General features: G+C 38.2%; 2 protein-coding genes and 1 long non-coding RNA gene across 8 annotated transcripts in view; 1 reads left to right on the top strand and 2 right to left on the bottom strand.

Annotated features, from left to right (window-relative positions):
- Window positions 1–2174: 2174 nt before the first annotated feature.
- On the bottom strand, window positions 2175–10491 carry THAP1 (THAP domain containing 1). 2 transcript variants are annotated; one of them, XR_004991074.2, is made up of 4 exons: window positions 10081–10491; window positions 6625–6820; window positions 3963–5849; window positions 2175–3117 (listed from the first exon to the last, which is right to left on the bottom strand). XR_004991074.2 is itself a non-coding variant. In XM_036456117.2 (3 exons), the coding sequence occupies exons 1-3, from the start codon at window positions 10149–10151 to the stop codon at window positions 5481–5483; spliced, it is 636 nt and encodes a 211-aa protein (XP_036312010.1). In that variant the 5' UTR covers window positions 10152–10491; the 3' UTR covers window positions 2175–5480. The 2 variants fall into 2 exon arrangements, 1 of the variants encoding a protein (XP_036312010.1); XM_036456117.2 differs by having other exon boundaries at window positions 2175–5849.
- A 2096-nt stretch (window positions 10492–12587) lies between these two features.
- The window catches only part of RNF170 (ring finger protein 170), a 30003-nt gene continuing 24054 nt past the window's right edge, over window positions 12588–18536 (bottom strand). For 4 of the 5 annotated variants that reach the window (XM_036456113.2, XM_036456115.2, XM_036456111.2 and 1 more), the window contains one exon: window positions 15785–16511. In XM_036456113.2, the coding sequence (XP_036312006.1) occupies window positions 16242–16511 (270 nt within the window). In that variant the 3' untranslated portion in view covers window positions 15785–16241. Of the gene's footprint in view, window positions 12817–15784; window positions 16512–18536 lie in introns of those variants that run through there. The other variant, XM_036456112.2, reaches the window with a different exon arrangement.
- LOC123653278 lies at window positions 13620–16248 on the top strand. Its single transcript, XR_006742989.1, has 2 exons — window positions 13620–14666; window positions 15640–16248. It is a non-coding gene; the product is annotated as an uncharacterized LOC123653278 (long non-coding RNA).

The following is an 18536-nucleotide window of genomic DNA, read 5'->3' as shown; positions in this document are numbered from 1 at the left end:
CGTGGGCCAAGCGAGAAACAGAAGCACAAGCAAGAGAGCAAGAACTAGGAGCTTAACCAATTGAGCCTTCAGAATTTCGTGGGCTTGATTGGTTCCACCCCTATGGCTAATTATATTTTCTCCTGGTTGGACTGATGGGCAAGCACCTCCCCTGTCACATCCTCCCCTTTGTCGGGTCCGCTTCCTGTGATTTGCAAGGAGTAAACTGTGGTTCCCTGGGGAGTGTGAAGTTACAGCTTCCTGGTGAAGCTGCCTAGGTGACCAAACTTGTAATGTCTGGCCTTTCCTTTGCTTTCTTCCTATTATTAATTTAATAACTAGCTAATTACAATGGTAATGATGTCTCTCTCACATGTAAAGGTCAGTTTTGCAAGATACTGCATTCTTGATGTTCAGGTTGTTGTTCTTCTTTTAGCCCTTTGAATACATCAGCACACAGCCTTTTGACCTCATTCTTTGCTTGAGAAACCTTCAATTTCATTCTTTAGAGGGTGCAGCCTTGGGTAAGCATAGTCACCTGGGTGAGATTTTAATAGGCCTTTCTCCGAATATTTTCCTGATTTCTGTTAAACCTATCTGGCATCACACATTAGCTCCAACTGCCAGTTGATTGCCATTTTTGATGGTGCCCTAGGGCACAAACTGCTCTGTAGTCTGATCCGATTAGATTTGGTTGGCCCTTTTGGAGGTAGTAGGAGGCTAGCCTTTGAGGCTTGGATGACTGTAGGAGGGCTTTTCCTGCCTCTTTCCCAGGTTGTCAGTTAATTTGGCTTGTTGCTTTAGGGAGCCTCCAGCCTCCTAATTGCTAATGACTAAATTCCATTGTTTTTGAGAGCACCCTGTCTTGAACTTTCCTACACTCTTCCAAACCAGTTCCTTTGGGAAGAGCTTGAGAGCTCTTTATTTCTTCTAGGCTGCCTCTACCCTGGGGAAAATTTTGAGACACTCTTCTGGAGCTCAGAGTGGGCTGCTTCTCTTGGATTGATAGGCCAACTTTATGAGTAGAGCTCAATAATTATGGAAGCCACTAATCTTCTTGGGTTGGCACTTCTGGTACAGAAACCTTACCCTATCAGCAAGCCAGCAAGAGGCACTCAGGGTCCTGGCATTCTTGGCCAGCTGTACCTGGGGTAGAGTCTCCATCCTACGAGTGGGAACTGGTTGAGAAAAGGGAGTCCTGACCTCTTGGCTGCATATATTTGTAATTTAGCCTTTGCAACACAAAGCTAGAGGGGCCTGAGAACTACTGGCAGCCTGCCCCTCCCTTAAAGATACCATATCCTTGATAGGGAAGAGGGAGCATTGTCTTCTTGGCTATAACCGCTCAGAGTGGAATTATGGTAGCACTGAGCTATGTGTGTAGGTTGGGGAGGGGAGGTGCAGGAAGAGAATAGATTGTGGCATAAATGCCACAAACTTAAAATTTCTTACAGACTTGGGTTTTCTAGAATGTTTCATTTGTTGTATGCCCTTAGGACTACATGGACTTTAAATGGTTATTTAAAAAAAATTTTTTTTTCACCTGTTACATCAGTTATGGAGGGGAGCTGGTCCCAGGTCCTCATGTAGCCATTCCAGAAGTCAGGTCTATTTATTAATATTGTAGTTTGCTCACCAAAAATAGTTTAAAGCAAGGAAACTTTATTCATATCCCTTAGGATATTAAAAATAAAACTTTTATAATCTCAAAACCCAAAATACTATGAATTTAGAAAATAATAAAAATCCTCAAAAGATTTTTAAAGCTTAATTATAACTGCTATTTTTGTTTGTCTACAAATCAGTGTTTGCTCTTTATTTTTCTTTCACATCAAGGATTGTATTTTAATACACAATGTACTAAGCCATAAAGACCAGAAATACAAGATACCATCAGACAAGAGCAATGCTCTTCACTCATTGTCGTCCAATGCACTCCGCAATATTAGAGAGTAATTAATAACCAAGCAAGCCCATCTGTTCACTTTTTCTCCTTTAAATGCTACTGAAGACTGGTTATCTTTTTAAAATTCTGGAACACAAATTAAGTTTTCTTTTACAGATCATGAGGACTTTTAAATACATTACTTTATGTCACTTACTCGTGGTTTTATAAAAGCCACAGGTGTGGGGTATTGTGTATGTGTGTACAATTTTTTTGATAACTCAAGTGGTCGGAGAATATTAATTTAACCTAAAAAAGTCCATTCAAGTGAAACTTTTATTTGCCTTCACCATTATTATTATACTGCTAAGAAAGGGATTACACAAATTACAAAGGAAAATAATTTCATGTACTTGGATTTCCAAGTAAAAAGTTGTGCTAGTAATTTTAGACACCACTGTTTTGCTTTTTTACTTCAATGGCAGAAATATTTTTAGCACACATAACAGGTATAACAATTAGTAAACATTTAAATTATTTTACAAATTTTCAAAACTTCTGTAATTTAGAATTTGACAGTTCAAACTATGCAGCAGTTCAAAGTAAAGTTTATATTTGTATTATAAACAAGTATATAAACAGTGGCAACTAATTCTATCCTAATCCCAATACCCAATTTAAAGAATCTAACCAGAATTGATTAAATGTAAACGGCAAAGAAAGAACAGATGACCACTGCCAGCAATATTTTACAAGGAAATTCCTTCAGGGTTTAGAGGTTGGGCTAGTGCCCAATGATTTCTAAGTCCCTTCTATTCTAAAATTCTAGTTTCCCTGGCAGTTCTATTAAGAAACAATTATTTCTTCTCACCATTAATTATAGCTAGATTATGTCACACACAGGTGGATATTTTAGTGCGTTGCTATATGTTAAAATGTTGCCTTTGAGAATATGCTGCAGTTCACAAGTCCTCTCCCACTTTGTTTAAGATTGAGATCTTGTCCCTGTTTTAGAATGAGTTTAACTATGTTTGAACAAGACCTACTTTAGCCTAAATGTTATCCTTTTCTTGGCAATGTTATAAATAATACACAAAATGAATTTTTAAAACATTCAACAAATGTTACATCTCAAATTCAGAAATAAGCACCTATACCTCAAAATCCCCATGTTAAACTATAACATATTATTTATATGCGAACGGTTGGTATACATGTTTCTTGCTCAGTTCTCTCGAAGCATGGATGTATGTCTGTCATGAAAAGAAAATAGCTTCAGGTTAAATCATAATGCTAAGATGCTTAGTAATTATTATCATCACTTTTACAATTCAATGTTGGATTCTTGATTCTGGACACACACACATGCCCACATATGGCCACGTGTATGTATACACACACACACACACACACACACACACACACACACATACACACACTTTCTTTTATGTAAACAACAATTTATATAAAAACAAAATATTTATCTACATATCCTCCAAGAATTGCTAGAGAGATGAAATGGAGTCTTCACAATTGGAAAATGTTGTGATTCATTAGAATTAGTTCTAAATATTATCAGACTAAATAGCTTCAAGTAATCTTTGAATCAAAATGTTCTGTTTTTAAAATACTGGTTCATCAAAAATCAAATCTCCATGAATCAAAGTACTATCATTGGCAGCCTTGCAGTGAATTACACTGAAAAATAGGTCTACAAAAACACTTTGAACATCATTTTTAATACTGCCTTAAAAGGTCTGTTACTCTTCAACTATCTCAGTGTACTTTGAAATTTAAAATAATTATAGTTGAAACTGTTACTTTAAATCTAAGTAGGTTCCTGCTATGGCAGTATTTCTTTACTCAGAACATATTTCATTTCAAATATATGCAAAATTTATCACAGTCAGAATACAATTCACAGTCTGAACAGAAACCTCAGTGTTGAAATCTCAACATTCAGGAAAATAAACACTACATATTAAGTTACTTTTGAATACAAATCATTTAAGTGAGATATAATTTCTAATTTGTGATCAAGTGAAGAAATCACTTTTTATGTGATCTTGACCAAAATCAATTAGTCAAGATTACCTACCATATTATGGCCCCGTCAGTGTGGTACAGTAGCTGAACATTGACCCATGAACCCGAGTCATGGTTCGATTCCCCGTCAGGGTTGTGAGCTTGAAGCGTGCAGGAGGCAGCCAACTGATTCTCTCTCGTCGATGTTTCTCTCTCTCTCTCAATCTCTATTCCTCCCTCTGAAATCAATAAAAACATATTTTAAAAAAATTACATTATGGTACAAATCAAACTCTACTGACATGGATCAGAACCATTTTTATTACTTCATTGATAACAAGGCTTCCTGTTTGTTAAAGAGTGTTCCTTTCACTGCAGATATACTTTTAATTTTATAATGCTAAACAATGGGGCAAGAAAGAGGGGCCCACTTTTAAAATATCCACTCTTCATTTTCTGATTTTAAGATATCCCATCTTTTTTTAATGCATTGGCTTGTCAATTTATCTTTAAGATAAATGAAACTTCTATCTTTACAAATAAGAATGTGTGAATAAGATTATATACAGTCAAACCTCGTTTCTCAACCATATCCCATCTCAGAACAATTTGGTTCTGGACTAAGTCATTCATAGAAAAACAAAAACTTCAGTTTTTGACCACCAACTCTTTCATGATGAGGTATCAACATAACAAAAAGCTTCTCAAAGGCAACAAGGAGAGAATGGTTTGTTGCTGGCAATTAGCACAATTTTAATACATAAAGATGCCATTCAGAGTGCTAATATAGCTAAGAGTGTGAAAGTGCTCACAAAACAGCAATCACAGGCAATTGAATAGGTAGAAAAACTGTTGTTGATTGGATAAAGGAAAAGAAGTTAGCTGTGATAGCATTCTGGAGGCAGAGATGTATGAAAAATTCCTTTAAGGCTAATAGGGGTGGTTCCATAAATTTATTTATAAATTAAGCAGTACATTAGCCATGTACTGTATATAAGAAAGGTTGAAACAGGGAATCCTTTGGGGGTCTGGGATGAATTAATTCAATTTACATTAATTCTAATGGGAAAAAATGATTCTGTTTTCAAACAAATCACTTTTCTCAAACAGCCTTCTGGAAAGAATTAAGCTTGAGAAACGAGGCTCCACTATATTCTGAGAAGTTATGTCCCATGATCTAACCCATACTTCCGATTTAAAATATAACTAAGCTCTCTCAATAAACTAATTTTCAATTTTCAATTTAAATCATCTTTATTGTACTGTTCTCATTCTCTTTCCTTTATTTTTACATTATTTCTATAAATGCTCAAATTAAAAAACAAAAACCCTCAGTCTTGAAACCAACTTATATTGGAGCTCTGAGGTTAGTTTGTAACTTTCAAAATACTTGTTAAAAGGTATAAACCCCGAAATTACAAACCAAAGAATTAACAATTTTATAGTATATATCTAATTTATTTAAAAAAATATTCTGAATTGTTTTTATACAAGTAATCAAGTGCTATTTTTTCAAATGAAACTCCTTTATAGGCTAGAAGAGGGTATGTGGTATTGCCCCATTAAAAACCAATACAAATTTCATTTTTTTCTATACTGGTACTTCAACTATTTCAAAGTAATTTTCTGGGAGAAACACAAAACCTCTCTCTGGGACGTCTTTCTCTTTCTGGAAGTGCATGGCCTCCTTTAACTTTTCAAGCTGTCGTTCTTGTCTTCTGCATCGTTGCTGTGCAGTCTTGAGCTTCTTTCTGAGTTTTTCAACTTGCAGTTCCAGCTCTTGAATCCTTTTTCTCTGGTGCATTGTATCCTCCACAGTGTAGTTGTGGTCACAGAAAACTGAGAGGTTATCAGGGGTCTGAAGAGGAGGCATTAGTAACCCGATGGCAGCTTCCACCTGGGAAATGGGGGGCTTTAGAGGAGGCGGGGAAGGCTGTTCTTGTGGCTCCACATCTTCCTTCTAAAACAATAATGCAAAGTAGGTTTGAATTTAATAACTAGAAACAACAGTGTAAAACAATTTACCTGTGGAATTTAAGAATATTAAACTTTTTTAAAAAAATGGAGTCCAGCAAAAAAAATAATTCCAAAATGAGAAAATACTTTGTTTCAATTATATTTTTCTACCTGAAGTACAAATGAGATATAAGGATGAGGCAGAATGATTAATCAAATTTAATGAATTAGAGTATTTAAAACTGAGGGGGAAAATACTTTGAAAATGAACTGTCATTTATTTAAAAAAAACAAAAAACTGATCACTATACAAAGTAGGGGAACAGAGTAATCTTAAAATAAATGACAAAGCTTGATTGAGTTTCTTAGTGTGAGGATATTTAATTTTGATAAACTATATTTTGTATTTTTTTTAAATATTACTGTTGCCCTAGCTGGTTTGGCTCAGTGGATAGAGCGGACTGAAGGGTCCCAGGTTTGATTCTGTCCAAGGGCACATGCCTAGATTGCTGGCTTGGTCCCCAGTAGGGGGCATGCAGGAGGCAGCCAATCAATAATCCTCTCTCATCATTGATGTTTCTCTCTCTCCCTCTTCCTTCTTCTCTAAAATCAGTAAAATATATATTTATTTTTAAAGTATACTACTGTTAACAGTGGTTATTCATAAGGAATAGGTTCCAGATAACATTTATTTTCTTAAGACTACTCTGAATTTTCTACAATAAATACATTACTTTTTAAAATGGGGAGGAAATCCAATATTTTAAAACTCACATTACCTTGTCACGTGGTTCAGTACAAAGAAATATTGTGGGTACAGCATTCTCTTTCAGTAACTTGTTGTTGCACTCCCTCTTAAAGCAATCTGGAGTAAAGTGTTCCGAACAAATACTGCTATATTTGGTGGGTTTAAAGTTTTTTCTTCTGATAGCTGCCTCCCATTCTTTACAAAGATTGGGTCGAGTAAGAGGAAACCTAAGAAAATGAAATAATTCAATTCTCTGACTTTATTTTTTTATTTTTTTAAACGGCACATCCAAACTTTCTGCTTAGGAAAGAAACATCAAACACACTAAGAAATATTTCATTAAAACACTAGTTCTGCTTTTTTTGGTTTGTTATTAGTTGTGCCTTTATTCACCTCGGTTCATTTAAAATGTACTTGTTTTAAATATCTGATACAGTGACCATTCACTAATGTGGGTTATAAGTCACCCCTCCCAAGATGGTATTTAAAAAAAAAAAGAAGTATCTCTTGCCAAAACCGATTTGGCTCAGTGGATACAGTGTCCGCCTGCGGACTGGAAGGTCCGGGATTCAGTTCCGGTCAAGGGCATGTACCTTGGTTGTGGGCACATCCCCAGTGGGGGGCGTGCAGGGGGCAGCTGATCGATGACTCTCATCGATGTTTCTAACTATCTCTCTCCCTTCCTCTCTGTAAAAAAATCAATAATAAAAAATAAAAATAAAAAAAAAAATATATATATATATATAAAAGAAGTATCTCTTATAGAAATCTTACTGATCACACAATAATTCTAAGAATATCAGATATTAGTAATGATAGGCCAATTAAAAATTTACAGAATGTAAAAATATATGGATTAAAAGTTAGCCATGCCTAGCTGCTTTGGCTCAGTGGATAGAACATCAGCCTACAGAGTGAAGGTCCTGGGTTCGATTCCAGTCAAGGCCACATGCCTGGGTTGCAGGCTCAATCCCCAGTAAGGGGTGTGCAGGAGGCAGCAGATCAATGATTCTCACATCATTGATGTTTCTCTCTCTCCCTCCCCTCTCCTTTCATATCTGAAATCAGTAAAAATATATTTTTAAAAAAATTTAGCCATGTTGATGGGTGTATGCAATGGGAAGGGTAGCTGAAGAAAGGTTTGGGGTGGAGGGTCCAAATGTGTAGGATCTGTCCCCCCTCCATTACAGTAAATAACTTTCACTAACCGACACAGGTATTCCATACACATCTACATACACAAGGGTAAATCATGTAACCCTCTAGTCGCTCATTTGATTTTTTTTTATACTGAAGACACAAAATTTCAAGTAAAATGCAAACTGTAGGATGATTTGTATTATTTTTTTACCAGTGATTTTCTGTTCACTGTACAGCAAAATCGCATGTTTATATCTACAGACTGAGAAAAAGAAGATTCTAGTTCTTGAAAAACAGTCTGACAAAATAAGAATCAAATTATATTAAATCACTATAATGAAGAAATAAGATTATTTTGATTTACCTCTTAACCTACTGAAATATGCCAATTAAGCCCAGATAAAGGAATGTAGTAAGAGCTTAAATTTATTGTGATTTTCCCCCAGTTTCTCTTCCATGGAAGGAATGCTAGAGCCTCACTCTGCTATTGACATGAAGATCTAATGGACCCTATGACAGTCCCTTTGTCCAACACAGCTCTTCCCCGGCCACCGTGTGGAAACGGGAAAGTAGTATTCCTAGAAGACCCTGCTAGAAGTGGCTTCTAGAAGTTCAAACATGGTAACAATCACGGGGACACTTCAACACCAAGGGTTACAAGTACTCAGCTTGTTTGTGAGGTTCAGTCAAGATCTTTCCCATCTGAGCCAAAAAAACTGTCCTTTCATATAAAGGATGAGATGTAGGTTTACTCCTTTCCATTCAATGAACTGTTTAACGGCCAGCAGAAACTCAGTATCTCTGATGTGTGAACATCATCCTTAACCAGCTCCCAGTGCCTGTGAAGGGTTTTCCATATTTTTAGGTTCCTTCTGCCATGTCATTAGAACAGGGAAGTGGAGAGCTACCATCTCCTGACCGATTCCTAAACTGGAGAGGTTGTCAATTCATCAGCTTTCGGAAATCCCAGTAAGTGATATTTAAGGATACACTGAACTGAATCCTAGAAGTGTTGTGTTCTATTTCCTTCTCAGAAGAGGGAAACATCAACACTCAAGATCTTTCTATGTATGGTCCCTCTCATACCAGATAAAAAAATATAAAAATGCATCTACATCTGCTGTTGAACATAAATGACCCCCACCAAAACAAAAACAAACAAAACCTGAAAGGATATTTAACATTTTGCTTGTGTATTCATTTAGCTATGAAAAAAAATCACATAACTTACCACCGGTTTTAATTTCTTAACTATCAACCTTTATAGTCAGCAATTTTTGCAAAAAACCAAAAACGTTTTAACGTGAATGTAATAAAATTTGAAAATACGGTACTGACTCTGGCTGAAATAAAATGCCATCATGTCACACTCTGCAGATATTTCATTAAGTCGTTTCCACTTCGCGGTTTTATTTTCAAGAGAACATGTTTCTCCCACGACTCTGACTGCAGCACCTTGGGGAGAAAAGGGTCCTGAAAGGTGTGGGCTGGTTCTTCTCTGGGCTCCTGAGACGGCTCAGACTGACCTTGACTGCGGCATGGACCGCGGTCCGGACGATCACTGTCCATGTTACCACCGCTGTGAACTGAAAGCATGAACTATTGCTGCTGTGCACGCAAAACAAACTACTCATCGCAGCAGTAAACCTTAAGAGACCCTTCCAGGCTGTTCCTAGAAATTGGGACACACCCATCCTCCCTGAAATCCTGGCCAAAAACCAATCCTTAATTGATGCTGGCCTCCCATCCACACACACAAAAAAAGTCCCCCCTTTTTTTAAATTCCAAATTTACTTCTAAAGAGTAAGCTATTGCCGAGACCGGTTTGGCTCAGTGGGTGGAGCATCGGCCTGCGGACTGAAAGGTCCCGGGTTCGATTCTGGTCAAGGGCGTCGATCTCATCGATGTTTCTAACTCTCTATCCCTCTCTCTTCCTCTATGTAAAAAATCAATAAAATGTATTAAAATAAGTAAAGAAAGAAAGAAAGAAAAGTTACTGCCACCTGGCTTCCTATAGACTGGTGGTGAGACCCGGCACTTGCTCTCGGCCTCACGACCAGCGGGGCCCGAACACCCCGCCTCCAGGCCACAGGCCGGAAAGGAAGCGAAAGGACCGGCCGCCGGTGGGGGCGGCGGCGCGCGCCGAGAACGCGCAGCCGGCAACGGCGGGGCGCGGGCACCGACACCGGGCGCGGCCCCGCGCCGAGGACGCCCGAGGAGCGCACGCCGCGCCCCGCCCCTGCCGGCGCCCCGCTCGCCGGGTCTCGCGCGGACACGCGCCCGGCCCCGCCCCCTGGCCTAAGCGGCCGCGCGCCCCCGGCCCGAGCTGCGGCGAGAGGGGCCTTACTTGTGAAAAGAAACGGGCTTATCCTTGTGGTACCGGTTCTTGCAGCCGTAGGCGGAACAGGACTGCACCATCCTTCTGGTCCTCAGGCGTCTCACTTCTGCCGCTCCGGCAGGCGGGCGAAGCGGTTACCGATGTCGCCGCTCTCGGCTCTGACACGCTCGCTTCTCCCGTCGCTTTGGCCAACAGTTACAGCGATGATAGCCTCCGTCCGGGGGGCCTAGTGGGCCCGTTTTGTTGTTTGCATTAGCAGAAGGACCACAACCATCCCCCGTCTCCCATCTCCAAGATGGCGGAGGCAGCTTCAACCTCAGCTCTCGCGAGGAGTTCGTCCTGCTCTCTCGGATTAGCGTTGAGGTCAGAAGTAACGCTCCCTAGGAAGCAGGCCATTGGTCGAGGCCCCCGGCGTGGGGTGCGTCGGGCTCTGCGTGGCGGAAGTGGGCGGGCCTTCGGCCTTCCGGAAGGGAGAAAGGAAGTGCTTGCGAGAGGCTGGGAGCAGAGCTGAGCCTAACTGTAGGGTCAGGCTCTGCTGTCCCTGCTTTTCTCGGGTTAATCTGTCAGGGGCGAGTTAGCGGGTTAGCGGGGTCTGCTGGTGTAGAGGAGGACCGGTGTAAAGCTGAGGTCGTTGGGTTATGGCGCCGATTTCCTCAAAAGGGCGGCCACTGCTCGTGATTTTGGGAAACCCAAATTCCATTAACAGTTGAATGTATAAACTGATACAGTCATACAATGGAATACCATATAGCAACCAAAATAAGGAAGCTGTGGCCCATACACTATGGAAGTTTCTTACAAAAGTCAGACAAAATACATTATGTGATTCTATTGTTTTTGTAGGTAATAAAGTAGGCAAAACGGAAGCCAGAAGAGGTTACTTTTGGGAGAGGCAATGAAGGGGGCTTATGGGATGGTGGTAATGTGCCTACTGACCGAAGTGATGTTAAACTGTGCTCACTTTATGGTGATCAGTGACCTTGATTGATTTATAAAATGTTTCATGTTCTACTTCAATAAAATAGCTTTTAAGCAAACAAGGGCCATATAAGATACGCAAAACTGCCTTTTTTCCTTTCTTTTCTTTCTCTTTTTTTTTTTCTTTAAGAGAATGATGTTTATATGTTCATTTGGCCCCTTCAATAAATATGAAAAAAGTGAATATGTCTTATATGACCATTCGAGGGGAAGATGATAAATAGGGATAAACTGAAGAAGGGTAGTTAGAAGTTTGATGTTTTTCAAAGTTTAATTCATTTATTATAACTTCGGTGCACAAATTAGTGCATGGGTGGGGTCCCTCTGGGTGGCCTGCAGGATCAGGCAGAACCCCTAGTCCAAGGCCACCTGCAACTCCTACCTGCCTCTGCTGCTCATCCCAGCCCCACTGCGCCTGGGCTCAAGCCCAATCAGTCCCCATTAAGAGGCCGCAGCTGCACTTGTCAGGCATGAGTTCTGTGTCTGGCGCCCTCGCAAGGGGAATGGCCTTCGAGACCGGGCGAAAACCGGATCTCCGACATCCCCCGAGGGGGTCCCCTATTGCAAGAGGGCACAGACCAGGCTGAGGGACCATACTGGTGCATAGGCGGGGGAGGGACTGCTGGAGGGCTCCAGGGCATGTGAGGCCTATCTCACTCAGTCCTGATTGGCCAGACCACAGCAGCAAGCTAAGCTACCAGTTGGAGTGTCTGCTCCCTGGTGGTCAGTGACCGTCATAGCGAGCAGTTGACCATCCTTAGCATATCATTAGCATATTACGCTTGATTGGTTGTTCAGTTGTTCTGTCGTTAATTCTATTTGCTTATTACCCTTTTATTATATAGGATGCTTTTTAAGGGAAAAAATTTAAACACTGACATGTAAAATAAGTTTTCCCCAGTAGGGGGTGTGCAAGAGGCATCTGATCAATGTTTCTCTCTCCTGGATGTTTCTAGCTCTCTAAAAAATCAATTAAATATATTTTTTAAAAAGAGTAAGTTTTGTTACAGTTATTCTAGGATAAACTTTTTTTTTAAATATATTTTATTGATTTTTGTACAGAGAGGAAGGGAGAGAGAGAGTTAGAAACATCAATAAGAGAGTCATTGATCAGCTGCCTCTTGCACACATCCTACTGGGGATATGCCCGCAACCAAGGTACATGCCCTTGACCGGAATTGAACCCGGGGCCCTTCAGTCCCCAAGCCGACGCTCTATCCATTGAGCCAAACCGGTCCTGGCTCTAGGATAAACTTTTATCTATTTTGATAAACTGAAGAAAAATAAGCCACTTGTGCCGAAACCTGTTTGGCTCAGTGGATAGAGCATCGGCCTGCAGACTGAAAGGTCCCGGGTTCGATTCCGGTCAAGGACATGTACCTTAGTTGCGGGCACATCCCCAGTAGGGGGTGTGCAAGAGGCAGCTGATCGATGTCTCTCTCTTATTGATGTTTCTAACTCTATCCCTCTCTTCTTCCTCTCTGTAAAAAATCAATAAAATATATTTTTTTAAAAAGGAAAGAAAAATAAGCCATTTGTTTTGACATAGGAGAGCGCAAAAGATGTTTTTAAACTCAATGATATCTAACAGTTTAGATTTTAATTTCTACCAACTATGCTTTTTTCCTATAAACCATTTGTATTTCAGAAAATACCTTTGCATTCATCCTCTCTCTGGGCCTCCTTATCTTCATCTATGGAGTAAGGCTGTAGGACTAAATGAAGAATTCTTAATTTGGAATCCACAATGTTCAGGTCTTGAATCCCCTGAAAAGGAATAAAAAGTATACATACATGTGTATACATGCATTTTTTCTAGGGAGCTGCCCATAGCTTTCATCTGATTTTCACAGAAAATACAAACACTAGCCAATTTGTAAGGACCCTTACATCTCTAAAATTCTAGGATTAGTGAAACAAGATTAATTTTCACGTAGATATAAATTATAGGTTTTCCCTAAGACTAGAGGGGTGAATATTTTGATCTGAATAGTATATCTTTAGTTTTTAAAATTGTCGTGTTTTTAAACAAATTAAAATCTATTAGATATCAGTGAGTTTAAAACATCTTTAGCCCTTAGCCCTCTCCTACATCCCATATTACATCTCCCTCAAAAAGTCTACAGCTAAATTCCACTAGTCCACATGTGTCAAACACAAGGCCCTCGGGCCAAATCCGTCCCGCCAGGCCTTGCAATGTGGCCCGCACCACGCTGTCATCACTGCACTCCACTGCATTTCCATCACAATGACAGTTTATGACTGTTCAGTAAACCATTCGGCCCGCGATTTAGGCTGGATTTTAGATTTTGGCCCCTTCTCTGATTGAGTTCGACACCCCTACACTAGTCCAATAAAGAATGAAGGAAAATATCCAAACATGCTCTGTGTTTTCTGACAGAGTTTACTCCTCTCATGTACCAATCTGGGATATGGGACCAGTCAGAGGGTATGGATGGATGAAGATGACAGTGACGAATAACACCTCAAATTTGCTTGTAGTCAAGGACTCAATGCTTAAAACAAATATGTCATGAAAATGGTCAGGTTCTGATGGAACAACGTCTATCTCTGTGATTTTCAGCAGCCCTTAAAGCCTACTAGCTTGGTCCTGGAAGACAAGTTTAGGGCCTTCAAACCTTGAGTGCCCTTTTTTATCCCAGCCCCAGGTTTATGGATTGCTATTTAGCAAAACAGAAGAGCCTGGAGTACATTTAGGGTTTTATGGAAAAGGGAATGGAACGAGTGTTTTGCAAACATAATGGCACAGACTCAGAAAAGATCATTTCAGTTATCAAATATATACTCCCAAGAAAGGGGTGGGAAATCAGGATACAAGCCTAATCTCTAATTTCAATTGTACCCTTCTTGTCCAGAATTAATATAGATTACCCAGATTAAGTTTTCCTCATAAACAAAAACACTTCTACTTTTTAAATTCAAAAACATCTAAGGAAAATTTATTAGAAATGTGTTGAGGTATTGGATGTCCACAAATGAAAAAGAAAGTCATTGCGAACATTACATTGAATGCTATTTCAGGAGTTCTGAATTTTAAAGCAAACTATCAAAGAAACGGGAAAATACCAGCTACTTTTAAATTTTAGATGTATTGTTTTTATTCAAAAGAGTAAATGTCTGACAAATTCTGAAATCACCAAGTTTGAACCAAACCGTCAACCCTCTGTAACAACTCTGTGAGGTAGATAGGAAGAAAGAGACTAATACAGTCCTTTCTTCCCCTGTTGCTTTCAGATGCTGGGAGCTGAAGCCACTGTGCTAGTGGGCAGCGAAGACAGTTGTTCCCTCAGACCTACCCAAGTTACCTGCTCCTGGGGTAGGGCCATATTTTTGTGAAAGTTACAATATTGTTATTTATAAAAATCCAAATTGTTGCTTTGATTTATATATGATCTCACTCTGAATTATAGAAATATTACTATGTTTAAAACACTGATTGACTCTACTTGGTTTAAGTATTTTTCTCAGCATCTACATTTATTACCAGTGATCAATACAGATGACATAATAAGCAGTCTACAGTTCTAAGCTATCCTACTCCAGTGTGTTCCAAAAGACTCCCAATGACCCCGGTGTCTCTCCAGCTTCACCCCTTGGTAATAACCTTCACATTTATCTGAACCCACGCAGGAGTCCTAGTGAGTCTAATACCAGTTCAGTCACTTATTTGTGCATGGCTTCAGACAAAAAACCTGCCATCTATAAAAAGAAAGACAACGCCCTGCCTTATTCACATGCTGTCTTAAGGATAAAATGAAAAATATATGAGAAATTGCTTAAATTATAATGTGCTGTATTTAAGCATTATTATTTTTCCCTTTGATAAGCAATAGTTTTGTCCTGGGCCCAAATTAGAAAACACTATTATTGACATTTTATTCAGAATCTTATTAGTTAATGGCTAGATTAATTTGGGAGACAGTGACAGATTTTTCTGGCCTGTCTATACACGGTGAGGCTCACTAATACCTGAGTGGACAGTATGATATCGGTGACTGCAGGTGACAGAGCTAACACTCCAGGGCACCAACACCACTCTGCTGCCCAATTTGCTAATGAGCAGTGCCAGCTGAGATTTCATAATACTTGTGGTTTTGGTTCTCCTCAAACAGAAAAATGCAGAAGAGAGCGTTTGATACTGATGCTGGAGCCATTAAATAAACCAAGATAACTTTCCAATTGAACCACCTCTGACATTTGCTCATTCTTCCTTAGACTTGATGAATCTGGGCTATCTGCTGCCTTCTAGGGTCAGTATTGCAAGTTTTCTGTCAAGAGAAAATCAAATTTGTCCATTCTGTTACTGTAGTCCCCAGTCATTTGTCAGATTTAAGGTCTACTCTTAAGGTCTTTAATGCTCAAGCCATGAAGAACCACTTTCCTCAAAAATGCATCAAACTATTGTGTGTTTACAGTACTACCCAGGTTCCTGGAAAAAAAAAAATTCCTTTATGAGTTCCTTTGATACACTGTTCCTATAAAAGGACAAAACTCTTGTGTAAATGCCATAACTGAGAACTAAGTGTGCTGACTAGAGATAAATGTCTTATATCTTGTTAATTCTTCTAGTATTCTGGAAATTAGAATGTAAACCCGATTATAAAGTTCAAGTTTTCATTCACTTTCAGCTGATAACAAAGACTTAGAATGGAAAAGCAGAACTGCTCCAAATGCATAAAACTTAGTACTAAAAGAAACACTGACTGTTGCCCAATATTGTACAATATTTTATTATAATAAAAATATTTAGATGCATCTCATTGCAATATATTATCATATAGGTATTCACTGAGAAGGAAAAATTGGATAAAGTATACATTTAACAATATCTTACTATACATCCAATTAATCTGAGTAATTTTGGAGGAAAGAAAAAGATATAAAAAAAAGCATCCCTTTTTATATAATTCCATGTTTTTTTCCAGAGACTTAATAGACAACACAATCAAGATACAGTTGTAAATTATTATAATTCTAACCCTAATATTAGAACCTGCAACATGTAAAAATTCCAGTCATATATTGCTAGGTATTTGCCAAATGATAATCAAATGTTTGTCATACAGTGGTTTAAAGTTTGTGAGATACTATTCAAATGCTTTATACTGCCAAGGGTCAGTCCTTTTGTTTGATTTAATGCATTAGCTCATATTTCAGTAAACTCTTTTTTTTCACCTGTTTAGTCTCTGTGTTATCACTTCTCGATACATAATAGAGATGTAGATAAGCAACAAAAAGATGACAAAGAAATCATCTAAAAAGCCTAAAATTCCAAACAAGGCTTCCGGTACAAAATCTAGAGGTGATATAAGGTAGAAAAAAGCTCCCATTAAACAAAGTATTATCCTGATACGGAACATCCAGAAAAGGCCCCCGACTGAAAACATTTCCCTGAATGCGTGTCTCAGTAAAGTGGGTAGATCCATAATTCTTTCCATAATCTGGTAGGAGGAAGAACAAATATTATGATTTGGCATCTAATGTGTCAGGCTTACAAATACTATAATTTTCCTATAATGTGCAGACAAACTCAGTTAACATGAACTATTGAGTTTCACATACTGATTGAACATCATATCTTCTAGTTATCATTTTATTTAAAAATAGTTCTTTGATTACTAGGTTCCTATAAAATAGGTCTTGCAGATAATTGAAAAGCAACTAAAATGTCAACAAACTTAAAATATAGGGCATAATAAGGTAAAAAGTTATCTTTAATATGAATTAGGAAACTAAATGAAGAACTGACTATCGAATTAGAGTCTGAGGCTTGAGGTCAAGTCTCAGCTTTACAAAAGTGAGACAGATCTGGGTTTGAATTCAAAGTCAATCACTTATTAGCCAGATGACCTTGAGGAAACTTGTTTAACCTACTAGAGATAGGTCACCATCTAATTGAGTATTTATGTACCAGGAGGACTTTCAAGAACTAAAAGAGATACTGTATATAAATGACCTTCATAAATTGCCAAACAATATATATTACCCATTAAAGACACACAAAGTTAATGGCTTTGACAGTCTTAAGAATAGCAATGAAAGTGATCCCTTCTTAGGATGTTTATTCTGCTTAGCTGGAGATTAAGTGAATCACTAATTGCTACGAAGATTTTTGGAATACCATGCTCTAGCTTTCTGAAAATGATTAAGTTTCTAAATATGTACAGAAACTGACATCAGAAACTAGGTTTTTACACAAATGAGCAAAATTTTCACAGTTGAAATTTAACAGCTGACATAAATTTTTAAGATGTGGAAAAACTGGAACTCTCATACACTGTTGGTGGGAATGTAGAGCCCCTTAGGAGACAGTTTGTCAGTTACTTAAAATGTTAAACAGCTATAATATTGAGCAACTGCACAATGAGGCATATACTCATGAAAAATGAAAACACATCTACACACAAATTGGTACACAAGTTAATGGGAGCATAATTCATAACAGGCAAAAAATGGCAACAATTCAAATGTCCATTAACTCATGAATGGATAAACAAAGTGTGATATATTATTCAACCATAAAAGGCAATTAATTAAAACATGGGGAATATAGTCAATAATATTCTAATAAGTATATGGTAGCAGATGGGTACTAGATGGACTGGGATGATTACTTTAAATCATATAAATGTATAATCACTATATTGTATACATTAATATAATATTGTATGTCAACTGTAATTGAAAAATAAAAACAAAAAAATACAAAAAGCAATGAAATTCTGAGATACGTTACAATATGGATGCACCTTGAAAACATGCCAAGTGAAATAAGCCAGAGACAAATGGCCATATATTGTATGATCTCATTCAAATAAAATGAGATACCCAGAATAGAAAATCTATAGAGACAGAAAATAGATTTGTGGTTTCCAAGGACAGGGAGAGAGGAAGGGATGAGGATAATGGGAAGGGAATATTAAAGCTTTTCAGAGAATGAAATATTCTAAAGTTATTTCATAGTGGTAATTAGATTATATCTACCCTAAATATACCATAAATCATTGAATTATATACTTTAAAACAGGTTCACTTATGGCTTGTGAATTACATCTAAATAAAGCTATTAAAAGAGTCCTAATATCTACAGGATGGGGCAAAAGTAGGTTTATAGTTGTGAGTGCACAAAATATAATTCTTATATTATTATTTATTAATGATTGTATTTTCCATACAAATCATTGTAAACCTACTTTTACCCCACCCTGTATTTGTATGACCTTTAGCAAGTCAGTTTATTTTCTGACTCCAAACTTCTTAGTTGTTTTGTATAGTTATTAGTTGACTATATGATCTACCAGAAAGTTCCTGTGTATTAATGACCTACCATGACTCTTCAACTTCTTTTATTATCTTATTATCCAGGGGTTGGTAGATGCAAGTGAAACTGACCAGAGGAAGCAAATCACTTCCTGTTGTCATTCCACTGCCCACAGTTCAGCTGCTATTTTTTACAATTTGTATGA

This window comes from Pipistrellus kuhlii, unplaced genomic scaffold (genome assembly GCF_014108245.1).
Source record: "Pipistrellus kuhlii isolate mPipKuh1 unplaced genomic scaffold, mPipKuh1.p scaffold_m20_p_3, whole genome shotgun sequence".
Taxonomy (NCBI): Eukaryota; Metazoa; Chordata; class Mammalia; order Chiroptera; family Vespertilionidae; genus Pipistrellus; species Pipistrellus kuhlii.
Note: the sequence above shows the minus strand (reverse complement) of the source record. Positions and strands in the feature narration are given on the sequence as shown.